Raw genomic sequence first — 18,098 nt, forward strand, 5'->3', positions numbered from 1 at the left:
TTGAGGTCTTTCTCTTTTTCTCTGACCCTCTACTCTACCAAGAATGATGTCTTTCTCCAGCGACTGGTCTCTCCTGATAACTTGTCCAAAGTACATGAGATGAAGTCTCACCATCTTTGCTTCTAAGTAGCATTCTGGCTATACTTCTTCCAAGACAGATTTGTTTGCTCTTTTCCAGTCCATGATGTATTCAATATTCTTTGCCTATACTACAATTCGAAAGCATCAATTCTTCTTTGGTCTTCCTTATTCATTGTCCAGCTTTGGCACGTATATGAAGTGACTGAAAATACCAAGGCCTAAGTCAGGTGCACCTTAGTCCTCAAGGTGACATCTTTACTTTTTAATGCTTTAAAGAGGTTTTTTTGCAGCAGACTTGCCCAATGCAATGTGTCATTTGACTTCTTTACTGCTGCTTCCATGTGCCTTGATTGTGGATGCAAGTAAAATGAGATCCTTGACAACTTCAATCTTTTCTCCATTTATCATGAGGTTGCTTATTGGTCCAACTGTGACGATTTCTGTTCTTTTTATATTGCGGTCAAATATATATTGAAAGCTGTAGTCTTTGGTCTTCATTAGTAAGAGCTTTAAGTCCTCTTCAGTTTCAGCAAGAAAGGTTGAGTCATCTGCATATTGCAGGGTATTAATGAGTCTTCTCCAATCCCGATACCACTTTCTTCTTTATATAGTCCAGCTTCTCGGATTATATGCTCAGCATATAGACTGAATAAGTATGGCGAAAGGATACGGCCCTAACACACACTTTTCTTGATTTTAAACCACACAGTATCCCCTTGTTCTGTTCCAATGGCTGCCTCTTGGTCTATGTACAGGTTCCCCATTAGCACAATTAAGTGTTCTGGAGTTTCCGTTCTTTGTAATGTTATCCAGAATTTGTTATGAACCATTCAGTCCAATGCCTTTGCATAGTCAATAAAACATAGGCAAACATCTTCTGGTATTCTCTGCTTTCAGCCAAGATGCATCTTACATCAGCAAAGGTATCTCTTGCTTCATGTCTTCTTCTGAATTCAGCTCGAATTTCTGGCAGTTCCTTATCAATGCAATCACTTTTGGGTTATCTTCACCAAAATTTTACTTGAGTGTGATATTAATGATATTGTTTGATTAATTTCCACATCATGTTGAATCACTTTTCTTTGGAATGGGCACAAATATGGATCTCTGCCAGTCAGTTAGCCAGGTAGCTGTCTTCAAAACTGCTTGGCATAGACAAGCAAGCAACTCCAGTGCTGCACCCATTTGTTGAAACATTTCAATTGGTATTCCATCAGTTCCTGGAACCTTGTTTTTTGCCAATACCTTCAGTGCAGCTTGGACCTATTCTTTCAGTACCATTGGTTCCTGATGATATGCTACCTCCTGAAACGGTTGAAAGTTGGACAATTATTTTTGGTTCAGTGGTTCTGTGTATTCCTTCCATCTACTTTTGATGCTTTCTGCATTGTTCAATATTTTGCCTATAGAATCCTTCAGTATTGCAACTCCAGGCTTAAATTTTCTCCTCAGTTCTTTCAGCTTGAGAAATGCCAAGCACATTCTTGCATTTTGTTTTTTGCACAGTTCATTATACTTAACTTCTTCTTCCCTAGCCACCATTTGAAATCTTCTGTTTAGCTCTTTTACTTCATCATTTCTTCCACTTGCTTTAGCTACTCCATGTTCAAGAGCTAGTTTCAGAGTTGCTTCTGACATAAGTTTTGATCTTTTCTTTATTTTCTGTCTTTTTAATGATGTCTTGCTTTCTTCCTCTGGAATACTTGATGTCATTCCACAAGTCTGCCCTATGGTCATTAGTGTTCAATGCATCAAATCTATTCTTGAGATGATCTCCAAATTCAGGTGTGATATATTCAAAGTGTACCCTCCATGTGTCTGTCGGCTTCTCTTACTATGGGGGCTTTGATGCTAGAAGCTATTCCACCAGTATTCAAATGCCAGCAGGGTCACCATGGTGGGCAGGTTTCAACTGAGCTTCCAGACTAAGACAGATTAGGAAGAAAGACCCGGCTATCTACTTCTGAAAAGAATTAAACAGTGAAAACCTTATGAATAGTAGGGGAACATTGTCTGATATAGTGCCAGAAGATGAGCCCCTCAGGTTGGAAGGCACTCAAAATATGACTGGGGAAGAACTGCATCCTCAAAGTAGAGTCGATGTTAATAACCTGGTTGGAGTAAAGCTTTTGGCACCTTCATATACTGATGTGGCATGACTCAAAATGAGAAGAAACAGCTGCAAACATCCAGTAATAATTGGAACCTGGAATGTATGAAGCACGAACCTAGGAAAATTGGAAATTGTCAAACATGAAATGGAATGCATAAAGATCGATGTCTAAGCATTAAGGAGCTGAAATAGACCAGCATTGGTTATTTTGAATCAGACAATCACATGGTCTAATATGCCGGGAACGACAACATGAAGGAATGGCATTGCATTCATCATTCAAAAGAACATCCCAAGATCTATTCTGAAGTACAATGCTGTCAGTGATAATATCCATACGCCTACAAGGAAGACCAGTTAATACACCTATTATTCAATATCATCAGTCAGAAGAAGGCCAGGGGCTGACCGCAGATCAGACCATCAGTTACTCATATGCACGTTCAAGTTGAAACTGAAGAAAATTAGAACAAGCTCAAGAGAGCCAAAGCACAATCTTGAGTATATTCCACCTGAATTTAGAGACCATCTCAAGAATAGATTTGATGCACTGAACACTAATGACCAAAGACCAGATGAACTGTGGAATGACCTCAAGGACATCATACCTGGAGAAAGTGAAAGGTGTTTTAAAAAGACAGGGAAGAATGAGAAGATCTAAATGGATGTCAGAAGAGACTCTGAAACTTGCTTTTGAACATTGAGTAGCTAAAGCAAAAGGAAAAAATGATGAAGTAAAAGAGCTGAACAGAAGATTTCAAAAGATGGCATGAAAAGACAAATTAAAGTATTATGATGACATGTGCAAAGTCCTGGAGATAGAAAACCAAAAGGGAAGAACATGCTCAGCATTTCTCAAGCTGAAAGAACTGAACAAAAATTCAAGCCTCGAGTTGCAATATTGAAGGATTCTACTGGGAAAATATTAAACGACACAGGAAGCATATAAGAAGATGGAGAATACGCAGAATCACTACACCAAAAAGAATAGGTCTATGATCAGCCATTTCAGGAGGTAACATATGATCAGGAACCAATGGTACTGAAGGAAGAAGTCCAAGGTGCACTGAAGGCATTGGCAAAAAACAAGGATCTGGGAATTGGTATAATACCAAATGAGATGTTTCAACAAATGGATGCAAAGCTGGAAGTACTCACTGGTCTATGCCAAGAAATTTGGAAGACAGTTACCTGGCCAACCGACTGGAAGAGATCCATATTTATGCCTATTCTGAAGAAAGGTGATCTAACTGAACGTGGAAATTATCAAACAGTTTCATTAAAGTCACACGCAGGCAAAATTTTGCCGAAGATCATTCAAAAGTGGCTGCAGGGGTATATCAACAGGGAACTGCCAGAAATTCAAGCCAGATTCAGAAGAGGTTATGGAATGAAGGATATCAGTGCTGATGTCAGGTGGATCCTGGTTGAAAGTGGAGAATACCAGAAAGATGTTTACCTGTGTTTCGTTGGCTATGCTAAGGGATTTGACTGTGTGGATCATAACAAATTATGGATAACATTTTTATTGCAGAGAATAGGAATTCCGGAGCACTTAATTGTTCTAATGAGGAATCTGTACCTAGATCAAGGGCAGTCATTCGAACAGAACAAGGAGAGACTGCATAGTTTAAAGTCAGGAAAGGTGCGCCTCAGAGTTATATCTTTTCAGCATACCTATTCAATTTGTATGTTGGGCAAATAATCTGAGAAGCTGGGCTATATGAGGAAGAAGGAGGCATCAGAATTGAAGAAGACTCATTAACAACCTGCATTACGCAGATGACACAACTTTGCTTGCTGAAAGTGAAGACAAATTGAAGTGCTTACTGATGAAGATCAAAGACCACAGCCTCCAGTACAGATTATACCTCAACATAAAGAAAACAAATCCTCACAACTGGACCAATAGGCAACATCATGATAAACAGAGAGAAGATTGAGGTTTTCAAGGGTTTCATTTTATTTGGATTCACAATCAACACCTATGGAAGCAGCAGTCAAGAAATCAAGACACTTTCCATTGGGCAATTCGGCAGCAGAGATCTCTTTAAAGTGTTAAAAAGCAAAGATGTCACCTTGAGGACTAAGGTGTGCCTGACCCAAGACATAGTGTTTTCAATCACCTCATATGCATGTGAAAACTGGACAATGAATAAGGAAGCCCGAAGAAGAATTGACGCCTTTGAATTGTGGTGTTGGAGAAGAATACTGATTATATTATGGCCTGCCAACAGAACAAACAAATCTGTCTTATAAGAAGTGCAACCAGAGTATTCCTTAGAAACAAAGATGGCAGGACTACGCCTCATATATTTTGGACATGTTATCGGGAGGGATCATTACCTGGAGAAGGACAGCATGCTTCATTAAGTAGAAGGTCAGCAAAAAAGAGGAAGACCCTCAAGGAGATGGATTGACACAGTGGCTGCAACAATGGGCTCAAGCATAGCAATGATTGTGAGGATTGTAGAGGACCAGGCAGTGTTTCATTCTGTTTTACATAGGGTCACTATGAGTCTGTACCAACTGGAGGGCACCTAACAACAACAACATACTCAAGGTCATATTTTGGCTTTCGTGAACTTCTTTTGATTTTCTTCAGCTTCAACTTAAACTTGCATATGAGCAACTTATGGTCTATTTTGTAGACATGGAGCTTCTCCATCGTCTCTTCCATAGATGCAGTTGATTTTACTCCTGTGTATTCCATCTGATGAGTGCCACGTGCATAGTTACCATTTATGTTGTTTACAAATGTATTTCCAATGAAGAAGTCGCTGGTCTTGCAAAATTCTATCGTGATCTCTGGCATCATTTCTATCACCAAGGTCATATTTTCTAACTATTGATCCTTTGACTTCTTTTCCAACTTTTCTTAGTCACTGGTAATTACTAATGCATTTTGATTGCATATTTGATCAATTTCAGACTGCAGACATTGCTAAAAATATTCTATTTCTTCATCTTTGGCTGTAGTGGTTGGTGCATAAATTTGAATAATAGTTATATTAACTGATCTTCCTTATAGGTGTATGGATATTATCCTATCATTGACAGCACTGTACTTCAGGACGAATCTTGAGAAGACGCCATTGCTCTTCAATTTGTCATTTCCCTCAGTACACTATATGATTGTCTAATTCAAAATGGCCAGTGCAGTCCATTTCAGGTCACTAATGCCTAGGATATCAATATTTATTTGTTTAATTTCATTTTTGACAACTTCCAATTTTCCTGGATTGATACATTGTACATTCCACATTCCAATTATTAATGGATGTTTGCAGCTGTTTCTTCTCATTTTGAATCGTCCTACATCAGCAAATGAATGTCCAGAAAACTTTACTCCGCCTAGGTCATTAAGGTTGACTCTATTTTGAGGAGGCAGCATTCCCCAGTAGTCTTTTGAGTGCCTTCCAACCCAAGGGGCTCATCTTTTGACACTATATCAGACAATGTTCCACTGCTATTTATAAGGTTTTCACTGGCTGATTTTTTCCGAAGTAGGGGGCCATTCTTTCTCTCCCTCTCTCTCCTTTTCTATCTCCATAAAGACTGTAGCCTTGGAAATTCTATGAGAGGAGTTCTACTCTGTCCTATAGGGTCTTTATGAGTCAGAATCAACTTGAGAACAATGGGTTTGGTTTTTTGGTTATACGTTTTCTCAGTAAAATTTCACATTCTTATTTCCTGCACATATCTTAATGTTATAGTTCAACAAATAATTTGCTACAAATACTAATGATAAAATTATGGCTCAAAGGGATATCAATATTTTCTAGTATTTTATATATTTATATCCTTACATAGCTTGATTCAGGTTAATATGTGAGATTTAATTTTGTCATCCATTTAAATCTACTGTGGGAAGAACAATGCCTTTATAGATGCAAGACCGTGATTCTAGTCCCACCATTATCCTGAATGAGAGAACCTGGAGTAGCTATTAAGTTCTTTCAGCTAGAAAATGAGAATAAAATCTTCCTATTTGGCAGCAAAAGTATTATGATTCATAGGTATATGAGACTGAATGATTTGTTTGATATTGACATTGAACTGATTAAATTTTTTTGAACATTAACTCCTAACTTATCATGTGTTAATAATAATATGGCAAGACTTCCCTGTAGTTTACCAATTAGAATCTCACTAGGGAACTAATCAAAGGCTATATGGTGATCTAAATTTACTTGAATATATCTCCTTTATCTATCCATCTAAGCCAGTGGCAATGCATTATTCTTGTGTATGTTGCACATTGAGTCCTGAGTTTTAGTCTCATCTCTGTCCCTGGCTATGTGACTAAATTCTCAGGACCTCAGTACATGTATTAATTCTGTAGATTACATTTAACCATAATTAGTTATACTGATTATGAATATGGCAATTTTTTAAAACCTTGATTAGGAAGATTTATTTTCTAAGTTAAAGTCTTGGCTTCCAAAGAATTTGCCTCTGAAAACTTTTCAGTAGTCGAAGTTTTTAAACCATCTTTTTTCCTCAGGCTACAATCCAAATTCTATAGGATTTGATAAGTCATATGCATGACCAAATTAGAAGAAACGGACATTTGCTAAATCTTCTAGACACTCTCTTCAGATTCAGAAAAATGTTTGACTTACTTAGAGACTGAACCAGAATTACTATCACTGCAGAAGTCATTTTATTTTCTCAATAGGAGTCTGGTTTTGGGAAAAAGTTAATGCAGATCTTAGGTGTGACTAACTTTCAGCTAGGTAGGAGCAAAAGCGCTAGGATAATCTTTTCATGGATAATGACTTTCTGAACACATTCTGAAAAAATACAGGGCTCATCTCAGAGTACGTGTTTGTAAAAGCATTAACACCTTCTGATACAAAGAGTAATTTTCTGTGTTAATACATTATTTTAAAGTTTTAACATTTATTGTATTTAACACCATATTAGACCTCATAGCTCTCTAATATATATATATATATTTAAACTGCTTTATTTTCTCAAAAAAAATTCTTTTGCTTACATCATCGGCTATCCCATTGCAACTGTGCATAACACAGGAGAAGTGAAGGAATTAATGCAGTTTCTGAACGTGATTAACAACTAGGGTACAGTAAGAAACTGGCAGAACCTGGCTCCAATATCATATATTTTTCTGGCGAAAATATACATTGATAGACAGGCACATATTTTAAGTTAGAAAATTGAACTTACCTACGCAGTTCGTTCCATCATTAGTTATAAACCTGTCCTGTTTGCTGCTGGATCTGTAACCAGGTGCACACATACAGTAATAACTCCCTTCTGTGTTAGTACAATTAGCATTTTCACCGCAGGGCTGGGTCGAATTTTCACACTCATTATCATCTGTGGATATATCAAGTTAAAACATTTTAAAAACGCTACAATTGGCATGAATTCTTAGTATGTTCCACAAGTATCTGGAAATTTTGATAGCTGTGTAATTTAAAGTAATGTGATGTTTATTTCTAAGAAAACTTAACAATGCTAAAGAATCCACATTACACACTTGTTTTATTCTTGCTTATAATATCAAACTTTGTCATTGCAAATAAATATAGAATCTCTTCAAAAGCACTAAATATAATTAAGGTGTCTATGTTGGGATATTTTCCAAAATTTTATGTTTAATTTAATTACAGTAACAGTTAAAAAAAATTTTTTTTGAATTTGTAATATTCTTTATCATCAGTCAAAAATATATCATAAGTTAAAAATGAAAAATCAGACATTACACATATGACATGCTCTTATCACGTACCATTAATTTTCATCATTTGCTCCCTAGAAGAATTTTGTACTACTTGTTCTGCAAACCCTTCATTTATTCCTTAATGCATTTATTTACAACTATATGCATTATATTGTGTCACAAAAGATTACAAAATACAAAAAAAAAAGTTACAGTGCTTACCTTCACATTCTTACAATTTATGAGAAAAGATATAGGTACCTCAACACTTTAAAACATCAGAAAGTAGGTTTATATTGTCTGTAAATGGAATAGAAATAAATGGAATAGAAAATATGTTCTTCTCCGAGGTGATTATGATGGGCTGGAGAAGAAGGAAAATATTTTCAGGTGATCTTAGATCCAAATTGGCCAAAGTAGGATGGGTAAGTATAGTTAGATGGAGACAAGGTAGACCGTTCACTAAAGGAAGACAAAAAGTTGGGCAAAGGTGCAGGGATAAAGTGATTGAGACCTTTTTTTAAAAAATAATTGTTATTGTGCTTTAAGTGAAAGTTTACAAATCAAGTCAGTCTGTTACATATAAGCTTATATACACCTTACTACATACTCCCATTTACTCTCCCCCAATGAGTCAGCCCACTCCCTCCTTCCAGTCTCTTCTTTCGTGACCGTTTTGCCAGTTTCTAACCCCCTCTATCCTCCCATCTCCCCTCCAGACAGGAGATGCCAACACAGTCGCAAGTGTCCACCTGATACAAGTAGCTCACTCTTCATCAGCATCTCTCTCCAACCCATTGTTCAGTCCCTTCCATGTCTGATGAGTTGTCTTCGGGAATGGTTCCTGTTCTGGGCCAACAGAAGGTTTGGGGACCATGACCGCTGGGATTCTTCTAGTCTCAGTCAGACCAGTAAGTCTGGTCTTTTTATGAGAACTTGGGGTCTTCCTCCCACTGATCTCCTGCTCCCTCAGGGGTTCTCTGTTGTGCTCCCTGTCAGGGCAGTCATCGGTTGTGGCCGGGCACCACCTACTTCTTCTGGTCTCAGGAGGATGTAAGTCTCTGGTTCATTTGGCCCTTTCTGTCTCTTGGGCTCATAGTTATCGTGTGACTTTGGTGTTCTTCATTCTCCTTTGATCCAGGTGGGTTGAGACCAATTGATGCATCTTAGATGGCTGCTTGTTAGCATTTAAGACCCCAGATGCCACACTTCAAAGTGGGATGTAGAATGTTTTCATAATAGAATTTATTTTGGCAATTGACTTAGAAGTGCCCTTAAACCATAGTTCCCAAACCCCCGCCCTTACTCCCCTGACCCTCGAAGCATTCAGTTTATCCCGGAAACTTCTTTGCTTTTGGTCCAGTCCAGTTGAACTGACCTTCCCCGTATTGAGTATTGTCCTGATTGAGACATTTTTGAAGGTAAAGAAAAGCCTAATCGGGGAAGTACAGAGAAAAATCTTACAAGAATGTTATTGTTAGGTACCATCGAGTTGGTGCAGACTCATAGTGACCCTACGTACAACAGAACTAAACACTGCCGGGTCCTGTGCTACGTCCACAACAGTTGTTATACTTAAGCCCATTGTTGCAGCCACTGTGTCAATCCATCTTGTTGAGGGTCTTCCTCTTTTTTGTTGACCCTATTTTACCAAGTATGATGTCCTTCTCCAGGGACTGAGATAGCTAAGTGTAGTTATATGGAGACAAGGAAGGCCATCTACTAAAGGAAGGTAAGAAGTTGGGCAATGGCACAGGCATAAAATGATTGAGACATTTTTTTTTTTTCAGCTTGGTGGTTTCCTCTTTATTGATATGCCTCCTACCTTTCCCCCCACAATTTCAGTCCCTTTCATCTACCCCCAAAATAGAAGGCAGTGAAAGGGATCGTTGGGGCTCTGAGCCCCTTGGGTGGTTAGAAAGGGAACAGAAACCAAACCAATCACTGGATGTGAAACTGACAACCAAGAAGACTGAAGCAGAATGGGAAAGGGAACAGAGAAAGGTGAAGAGAAAAAGAGAAAGGAGAGGTACTAGGGGCCATCTCCACTATTACGCCTCCTGCTAGGAGGGATTGGAGAAAGCCTCAAGTGGTGTTTGAGCCTGAAGAAAGAGGGGTAGGTCAAGAAAGGGGGGGCTACCTTTCTCTTTGTAGAATGGGACCCCCCCCCACCGCAGGGGCAGCAGCTTCACAGATGGTAGACACTTTCATTACTGCAGGCAATGTATAGAAAGAAGTTTTCTTTGTGCTGTTCCTGGTATAGCTGACCCATTGTGGCACTGGTGGGTGGAATGACATTGTTGACAAAGAAAAACAAGGCATCTTCAGTTCGGAGATGAATTCGCTTCCGGATCAAGAAGTAGAACTGACCAACTGTGAGGTCAGAAGGCACCAAGTATTTCTTTTTGTCCAGATCTCCTATCCGAGCTTTGGGGGCCTTCTCTACTATCACCGGGCCCCGGTCCGGGTATTTCTTTCGGATCTTCTCGCCCTCAGAGCGGCGCTTTTCGAACGGATGCTCCTCTTTATACACGAACTTCATCCTCCTGGGGACCGGGCTGGACCGGGCTGGGCTGAGGGAACCCGGCGCGGGGCGGGGGGGAGTCGGGATCTGAGACATTTTTAAAGGTAAAGAAAAGCCTAATTGAGGAAGTACAGAGAAAAATCTTACAGGAATAAGTTGGTGTAAAACTAAGACAAGATGGAAAAAAAAAACTGAGTTTATTTTCTCCTTTTAAAAGGATGAGGTATATAATATTCAATTTGTACACAGGCTATTGAACACATATAATGAAAACTAAGAGTTGGAGATGTCTCTGACTCCTTTATAAAAATTAATTCATGTAATCCTTACATCAGTTCTATGAGGTAGGTAACATTGTTATTCTCATTTAATTGATGAGGAAAACAAGCCATAGAAAAGTAAAGTACCTTGCCCTACATCACACAGCTGTTTAGTTCTAAAACCAAGATGCAAACCGAGGTAGTTTGACTCCAAAGTCTGTTCTTTTAACTGCTGTGTTCTGCTGCCTCTCTGAGTATCGTTTGAACAGAAATATCTAATGAATTATGGGTGTATTCTGAGAAAATGAAGGATATTGTAAAAATGGTGTGGGGGCAATGCTGACCTCCTCCAACTTCACAAAGGGGAAGGATAATCAAGATCAACAGCTGAAGGCTGATTCGTATGAGATGGAGGTTAGACATGCCTCCTCTCTCCTCCATCTTTACCATCTTTACCAATTCTGACACCAACTGTCCCTCCATGGCATTCTCTACTTCTGTGCTGAGTTCAATAATTCATTGCAATGGCTACATAGAACTCACAAACAACATTCCCGATTATGGAGTTTATTATGGAAGTAACACGCTACAATTCAGGTTGAGAAATGCTCAGGATACAGTCCTCCCATCAGAACAGTCTTTTCCCAGCCATGCTCATAGGCAGGCCTCTCCTGGGCCCTGGGCTTCTTCCCTGCTCAGGCAAGTGTCACAAAGCTCTTTTAGCTGTACCAATCAGTGCCTGTACTCTGCCAGCAAGCCTCCTGCTCAAAGGTACCCAGCTTTCTCCCTCCGTGGGCTAGGAAGCACACCAAACCATCTTCTGCCATTCTCTCCTGTTGCCATCTCTCTGCCACTGCTCCTTGCCTTATTATGTGTTATAGCTCTTTCTCTCTCTCTCTCGGTCTCCTGATTCCAGGGGCTTCTCAGTGCAGGGATCCTGGGTCCAAAAGACACACTCTGCTCTTGGCTCTCCTACCTTGATGGTGATGGAATCCTCAATCTGCTCTGCAATTGGCTCTCTTTTAAACCTAGTGGGATGACAAAACCGACCAATCCCTTTAGTGGGCCATAATTACCTTACATGCACAGTCCCACCCAATCACTAGTGTGGCAGTTATAAGACCATAGCAAGAAGGGCCACAGAAAAGCAATTCATTTCCCTGCAGGTATCTAGGTAGTGATTTCAGAAGGAAAATTTAAACTTTGTTTGCATTCTATTTTTAACAAAAGATTTATTTCTACCTGTTTATTTTAAACATTAAGAATATATTTTAAATATAGATCTTAATGACATAGATGGAGTAAAGCTTTTGGGACCTTCATTTACAGATGTGGTCTGACTCAAAATGAGAAGAAACAGCTGCAAACATCCATTAATAATTGGAATGTAGAATGCACAAAGTATGAATCTAGGAAAACTGGAAGCAGTCAAAAATGAAATGCAATGCATAAAATTGATATTCTAGGCATTAGTGAACTGAAATGGACTGGAATTGGCCATTTTGAATTGAACAATCATATGGTCTACTATGCCATGAATGGCAAATACAAGAGGAATGGCGTTGCATTCATAGTAAAAAAAAAAAAAAAAATCAAGATCTATCCTGAAATATGGAACCCTGGTGGTGCAGTGGTTAAACACTATAGCTGCTAACCAAAAGGTCGACAGTTCGAATCCACCAGCCACTCCTTGAAAATCCTAGAGGTCATTTCTACTCTGTCGTATAAGGTCACTATAAATTAGGATTGACTCAACAGCAACAGGTTTTTGTTTTTTTCCTGAAGTATAGTGCTGTCAGTGATAGGATAATATCCATACACCTACAAGGAAGACCAGCTAATACGACTATTATGCAAATTTACACAGCGATCAGTAATGCCGAAGATGAAGAAATTGAGGATTTTTACCAACTTCTGCAGCCTGAAATTGATCAAATATGCAATCAAGATGCATTCATAATTACTAGTGACTGGAATGGGAAAGTTGGAAACTAAAAAGAAGGATCTGTAGTTGGAAAATATGCCTTTGGTGACAGAAACCACTCTGGAGATCTCATGATAGACTTTTGAAAGACCAACGACTTCTTCATTGAAAATATCTGTTCTCACAACATAAATAGTGACTACATACATGGACCTCACCAGATGGAATACACAGGAAACAAATTGACTACTTCTGTGAAAACAGACTATGGAAAAGCCCTGTATCATCAGTTAGAAGAAGGCCAGGGACCAACTGAAGATCAAACCATCAGCTGCGCATACACAAGTTTAAGTTGAAGCTAAGAAAATTGAAACAAGTCCATGAGAACCAAAATACGACCTTGAGTATATCCCACCTGAATTTGGAGACCATCTCGAGAATAGATTTGATCCATTGAACACTAGTGACCTAAGGACTTGTGGGATGATATCAAAGACATCATACATGAAGAAAGAAACAGGTCATTAAAAAGGAAAGAAAGAAAAGATCAAAATGAATGTTAGAAGAGATTCTGAATCTTGCTCTTGAACACAGAGCAGCTAAAGTGAACGGAAGGCATGATGAAGTAAAAGAGCTAAACAGAAAATTTCAAAGGGCAGCTTGAGAAGGCAAAGTGTTATACTGAATTGTGCAAATACCTGGAGTTAGAAAACCAAAAGGGAAAAACAAACTCAGCATTTCTAAAGCTGAAAGTACTAACAAAAAAATTCAAGCCTTTAGTTGCAATACCAAAGGATTCTATGGGCAAAATACTGAATGGCCCAGGAAGCATCAAAAGAAGATGAAATTCATATACAGAGTCACTGTACCAAAAAGAATTGGTTGACATTGAACCACTTCAGGAGGTAGCATATGATCAAGAACCAACGGTACTGAAAGAAGAAGTCCAAATTGCACCTAAGGCACTGGCAAAAAACAAGGATCCAGGAATTGACGGAATACCAATTGAGATGTTTCAACAAACAGATACAGCCTGGAAATGCTCACTTGTCTATGCCAAGAAATTTGGAAGACAGCTACCTGGTCAACAGACTAAAAGAGATCCATATTTGTACCCATTCCAAAGAAAGGTGATCCAACAGAATGCGGAAATTACCAAACAATATCACTAATATCACACTCAAGTAAAATTGTGCTGAAGATAATTAAAAAACGATCACAGCAGTACATCCACAGAGAACTGCCAGAAATTCAATCTGGATTCAAAACAGGACTTGGAAGAAAGGATATCTTTGCTGGTGTCAGCTAGATTTAGGCTGAAGCAAAGAATACCAGAAAGATGTTTACCTGTGTTTTATTGACTATGCAAAGGGATTTGACTGTGTGGATCATAACAAATTATGGACAACATTTCGAAGAACGGGAATTCCAGAGCACTTAATTGTGCTCATGAGGAACATGTACACAGACAAAGAGTCAGTCATTAGAATAGAACAAGGGGATGCTCTGTGGTTTAAAGTCTGGCAAGGTGTGTGTCATGACTGTATCCTTTCACCATAATTATTCAATGTTTATGCTGAGCAAGTAATTCAAGAAGCTGGATTATATGAAGAAGAATGTGGCATCATGATTGGTGGAAGACTCATTAACAACCTTCAATATACAGATGACACAACCTTGCTGCAAATGAAGAGGACTTGAAGCACTTACTGATGAAGATCAAAGACTACAGGCTTCAATGTGGATTGCACTTCAACATAAAGAAAACAAAAATCCTCACAACTGGACTAATAAGCAACATCATGATAAATGGAGAAAATACTGATGCTGTCAAAGGTTTCATTTTACTTGAATACAGTCAAGCTGCAGTCAAGAAATCAAAGGATGTATTGCATTGGGCAATACCTAGTGGGATGACAAAACTGACCAATCCCTTTAACTGGGCCACAATTACCTTACATGCACAGTCCCACCCAATCACTAGCGTGGCAGTTGCAAGACCATAACGAGAAGAAAAAAAAAACAATTCATCTGTTGCCAAAGACTTCTTTAAAGTGTTGAAAAAAAATAAAACAACTGCTAAAAATATATCCAAACAAATGATGGCTCAACACAATAAAAATTATTTTCTGCTCTTTTACATACCAACTGATAGGAAATTTCTTCAATGATATGGGTGCCCATTTTTTGCTCCATCTTATGGCTTCACCATGCCATAGAGTCTCCACGTTATCTGTATTCAGGTGGGGTGCTTAGGTGAAATAGAGTATGAAAGTACATCCAGAAGGGTTATGGGCCATGCCTAGAAATGGCCCACATCACTTTTATTAACATCCTATTCACCAGAATTCATTAAAATGACCACACCACATAACTACTAGGGGCAGTCCCTCGGTGAAACAAATGGTTAAAACAGTTGGCTGCTAATTGAAAGGCTGGATGTTTCAGTCCATTTAGCGGTGCCTCAGGAGAAAGGCCTGGCAATCTACTTCAAAAAAATCAGCCATTGAAAATCTCATAGACTACAGTTCTACTCTGACACACATGAAGTCGTCATAACTCAGAATTGATTGGACTCAGATGGCAATTGGTAAAACTACTTAGGAGGTTTGGGGCTGTAATTCAGATGTTTGCCCAGGAAGAAGGGAGAAGAGAGTCTGAGAACCCAGCAGCCTCTGCCATACTTACATATAATGTAGAGTAATGCATGACATATAGTGTTTAAAAATATAATGCAGTACTAAATACGAATATGGGAGAACATCATTCAATTTTACCAGTTGTAAAGAAAAATCATTTTATTAGCAAACTTAGATTTTATCAGCAAACTTACAATTGACATGTTGATGGGAACACACAATGGAAGATAGCCCTACATTTTAGAAGTTGTTGTAATTTTCTTAATCAGTAAATGCCATTTGGGTCTAGTATATCAATTAATGGCTTCTACTTTTTTTTTTTTTTACCTTCCCTAGGCCAAACGTTTACTTTATGTTTTTATATGTATTATATACTTTGGACATGTTATCAGGAAGGATCAGTCCCTGGAGAAGGACATCATGCTTGGTGGAGTGGAGGGTCAGCGAAAAAGAGGAAGACCTTCAACGAGATGGACTGACACAGTGGTTGCAACAATGGGCTTAATTGTGAGTGTGGCTCAGGACCACGCAGTGTTTCATTTTGTTGTGCATATGGTCTCTATGAGTCTGAACCTACTAGAGGGCACCTAACAACAAAAATATATGTATTATACGCCACCCTGGCGGCTTAGTGATGAATTGCTTGGCTACTAACCAGAAGTTCAGTGGTTCCAACTCGCCAGCTGCTCCCCAGGAGAAAGATGTGGCAGTCTGCTTCCATAAAGACTACAGCCTTGGGAGGAACCCAGGGTGGAGAAGGGGAGAGTGTTGACACATCTAGGGTTGACAACCCATGTCACAGAACAATTTGTGTATTAATTGTTGAATGAGAAACTAACTTACTCTGTAAACTCTCACCTAAAACACAATTATTAAAAAAAAAAAAAAAAGTAGATTACAGCCTTGGAAAGTCTATGGGGCAGTTCTACTCTGTCCTATAGAATCGCTATGAGTCAGAATTGACTTGACAGCAATGGGTTTTTGTTTGGATACGTATTGTATGTGTTTTTATTTTTATGTATGTTTTCAAATTGCTTCGGTATTGTGGTTGTCGTGTCCATGATGGGCAGCACCTCTACCTTCCAGAACCTGAGCATCTATCCGGGAGAACAAAGATGTAAACAAAGAAGAGCAGTGAATCAAAGTGGGGGTAGAGGACTGCAGGACAAATCACAGAAATGACAGAACCATTCATTTTACTTGGTTTGGAGACGAGGTCAAGAAAAGTTTCATTGAGTCTTAAAAGGTGAGGTTTTCCAGCATTATACTCTTATTTATTCTTCAGGTATAATTTCATATAATATGGAGATAAAAAATGCTAAGGAGATAATGCACTTGGCTCCCTCTTACCCCTTCTCTGTCTACTGGTTAGTTTCCTAAATTTTAACTTCCTCCCAAGACATGACTGACAATGCTGTCTGAGCGTATTAGAACGCAAATAATTATTGCCATTTATTAAAGCCTCCCAATGACTCAGGCACCACACTAAGCACTTCATATCCATTAGCTGATGTGTATTTTAATCCTCACATAAACCCTATGAGGCAGACATTATTCCCATTTTACAAATGAGAAAACTGAAGCATAAAAAGTGAAAGTACCTTGCTCAAAAAAAAAAAAAGGCACCCATCTAACAAGTGGTTTAGTTTGATTCAAGCCTAAGGCCGTCTGAATGTCAAAGCAATCTCATTTTTCTTAAATACTGCATTATAAAAGGGGTTCATAGTAGTAATAACTATCATTTATTGAGTGTTTATTATGTGCTAGTCACTGTGATAGAAGATTACTATAAAATGGAAAATACATAGTGCCTACCTCAGAAGGCTGTTAAGATGATTAAAAGAGTGGATGTGCAAAAAATACTTAAGAGTGGTGCCTAGCATAAAGGAAAAGAACTATATGTCTCTTATTCTAATTAAAAAAAATATTATTATTGCTATTTAAATAGAAATGTTATCCTGTTGCACCCATACTTAAAATTCTTTAATAGCTGACTGTCCTTTAGCATATAATATAAGGCCCTTCATAAACTAATGAGATTGATTCCTTCTTTATGAACAAGTGAGCTTCTAAAGTCTGGAAAACAGTTTAAAACACTCATCCTTATGCATACATGATAATAAAAACATTTGTAAAGAGTTTATAACTTAACGGTCTCAAAATGCCATTAGTATGGATAGGATATAGCCATATTGGGAGGAAAATATCAAAATTAGTTCCCCATGATTCAATTTTTAAAATTCCAATAATTTAATGCTGCTCATTTTGACTCTTGGAAAGAATGAAGAAAAGGAGGAATGAAAACAAAGATGATTTGGGATGCTATCACCCAAAGATGACCATTCATCCTTTCAGGCACCTCCATTCTAAAGATAACTAAGATGCAGAATACCCACTTCTGTATATGCCTTTGTACAACACCAGTTTGTTAGCATTTTTCATAAGCATTATCCTCTGCCATTAAAAGCTATCTGAAACATCAGTACAATGATATCGCTTCTTTTCATAATGTGGGCATAGTGTAATTTATTTTGCAACAGATCTCTGGAAACAGCGCCCCTAATATTTAAAGCCTCACCCTTCATGAGGTTGAAAGCTCGACAAATGCAAGGTCTTCATTACTAAGAAGATTTCCCTAAATTTAGATCTATCTCCTGGTGAAACTAGATGGATTCTGTGTGAAAGCCCCTTTCCTAGGCCTAAGACAGGCCTAAACCGAAGACAAAGGAGGCCAGGGAGCAGCACCCTGTGTGCCTGTCCCTCTGAGCACATACCAACATCTCTCCCTTTGGCACACTTCTATTTCAATTGATTGGAAGAATGAGTTTAAGAGAAAAATCAGCCAGCCCAAGAGAAGCAAGAACA

The 18,098-nt window shown here is 38.5% G+C and overlaps 2 protein-coding genes across 2 annotated transcripts in view; both read right to left on the reverse strand.

Moving 5' to 3' along the window:
• Positions 1–18,098, reverse strand: part of ADGRL4 (adhesion G protein-coupled receptor L4) — a 129,864-nt gene that overhangs the window by 62,955 nt on the left and 48,811 nt on the right. Inside the window, exon 2 of the mRNA XM_003411218.3 lies at positions 7,388–7,540. Coding sequence (XP_003411266.2) covers positions 7,388–7,540 — 153 coding nt within the window. The remainder of the gene's footprint in view (positions 1–7,387; positions 7,541–18,098) is intronic.
• Positions 10,059–10,494, reverse strand: LOC104846011 (gamma-aminobutyric acid receptor-associated protein-like). Its single transcript, XM_064283154.1, has one exon. It carries the CDS (start codon positions 10,426–10,428, stop codon positions 10,075–10,077), a length of 354 nt encoding a protein of 117 aa, XP_064139224.1. The 5' UTR covers positions 10,429–10,494; the 3' UTR covers positions 10,059–10,074.

This window comes from Loxodonta africana, chromosome 3 (assembly GCF_030014295.1).
Source record: "Loxodonta africana isolate mLoxAfr1 chromosome 3, mLoxAfr1.hap2, whole genome shotgun sequence".
Lineage (NCBI taxonomy): Eukaryota > Metazoa > Chordata > Mammalia > Proboscidea > Elephantidae > Loxodonta > Loxodonta africana.

Bases quoted from the DNA above. Each gene is read 5' to 3' on its own strand.
- LOC104846011 (XM_064283154.1), bottom strand. From the start codon at position 10,428: ATGAAGTTCGTGTATAAAGAGGAGCATCCGTTCGAAAAGCGCCGCTCT.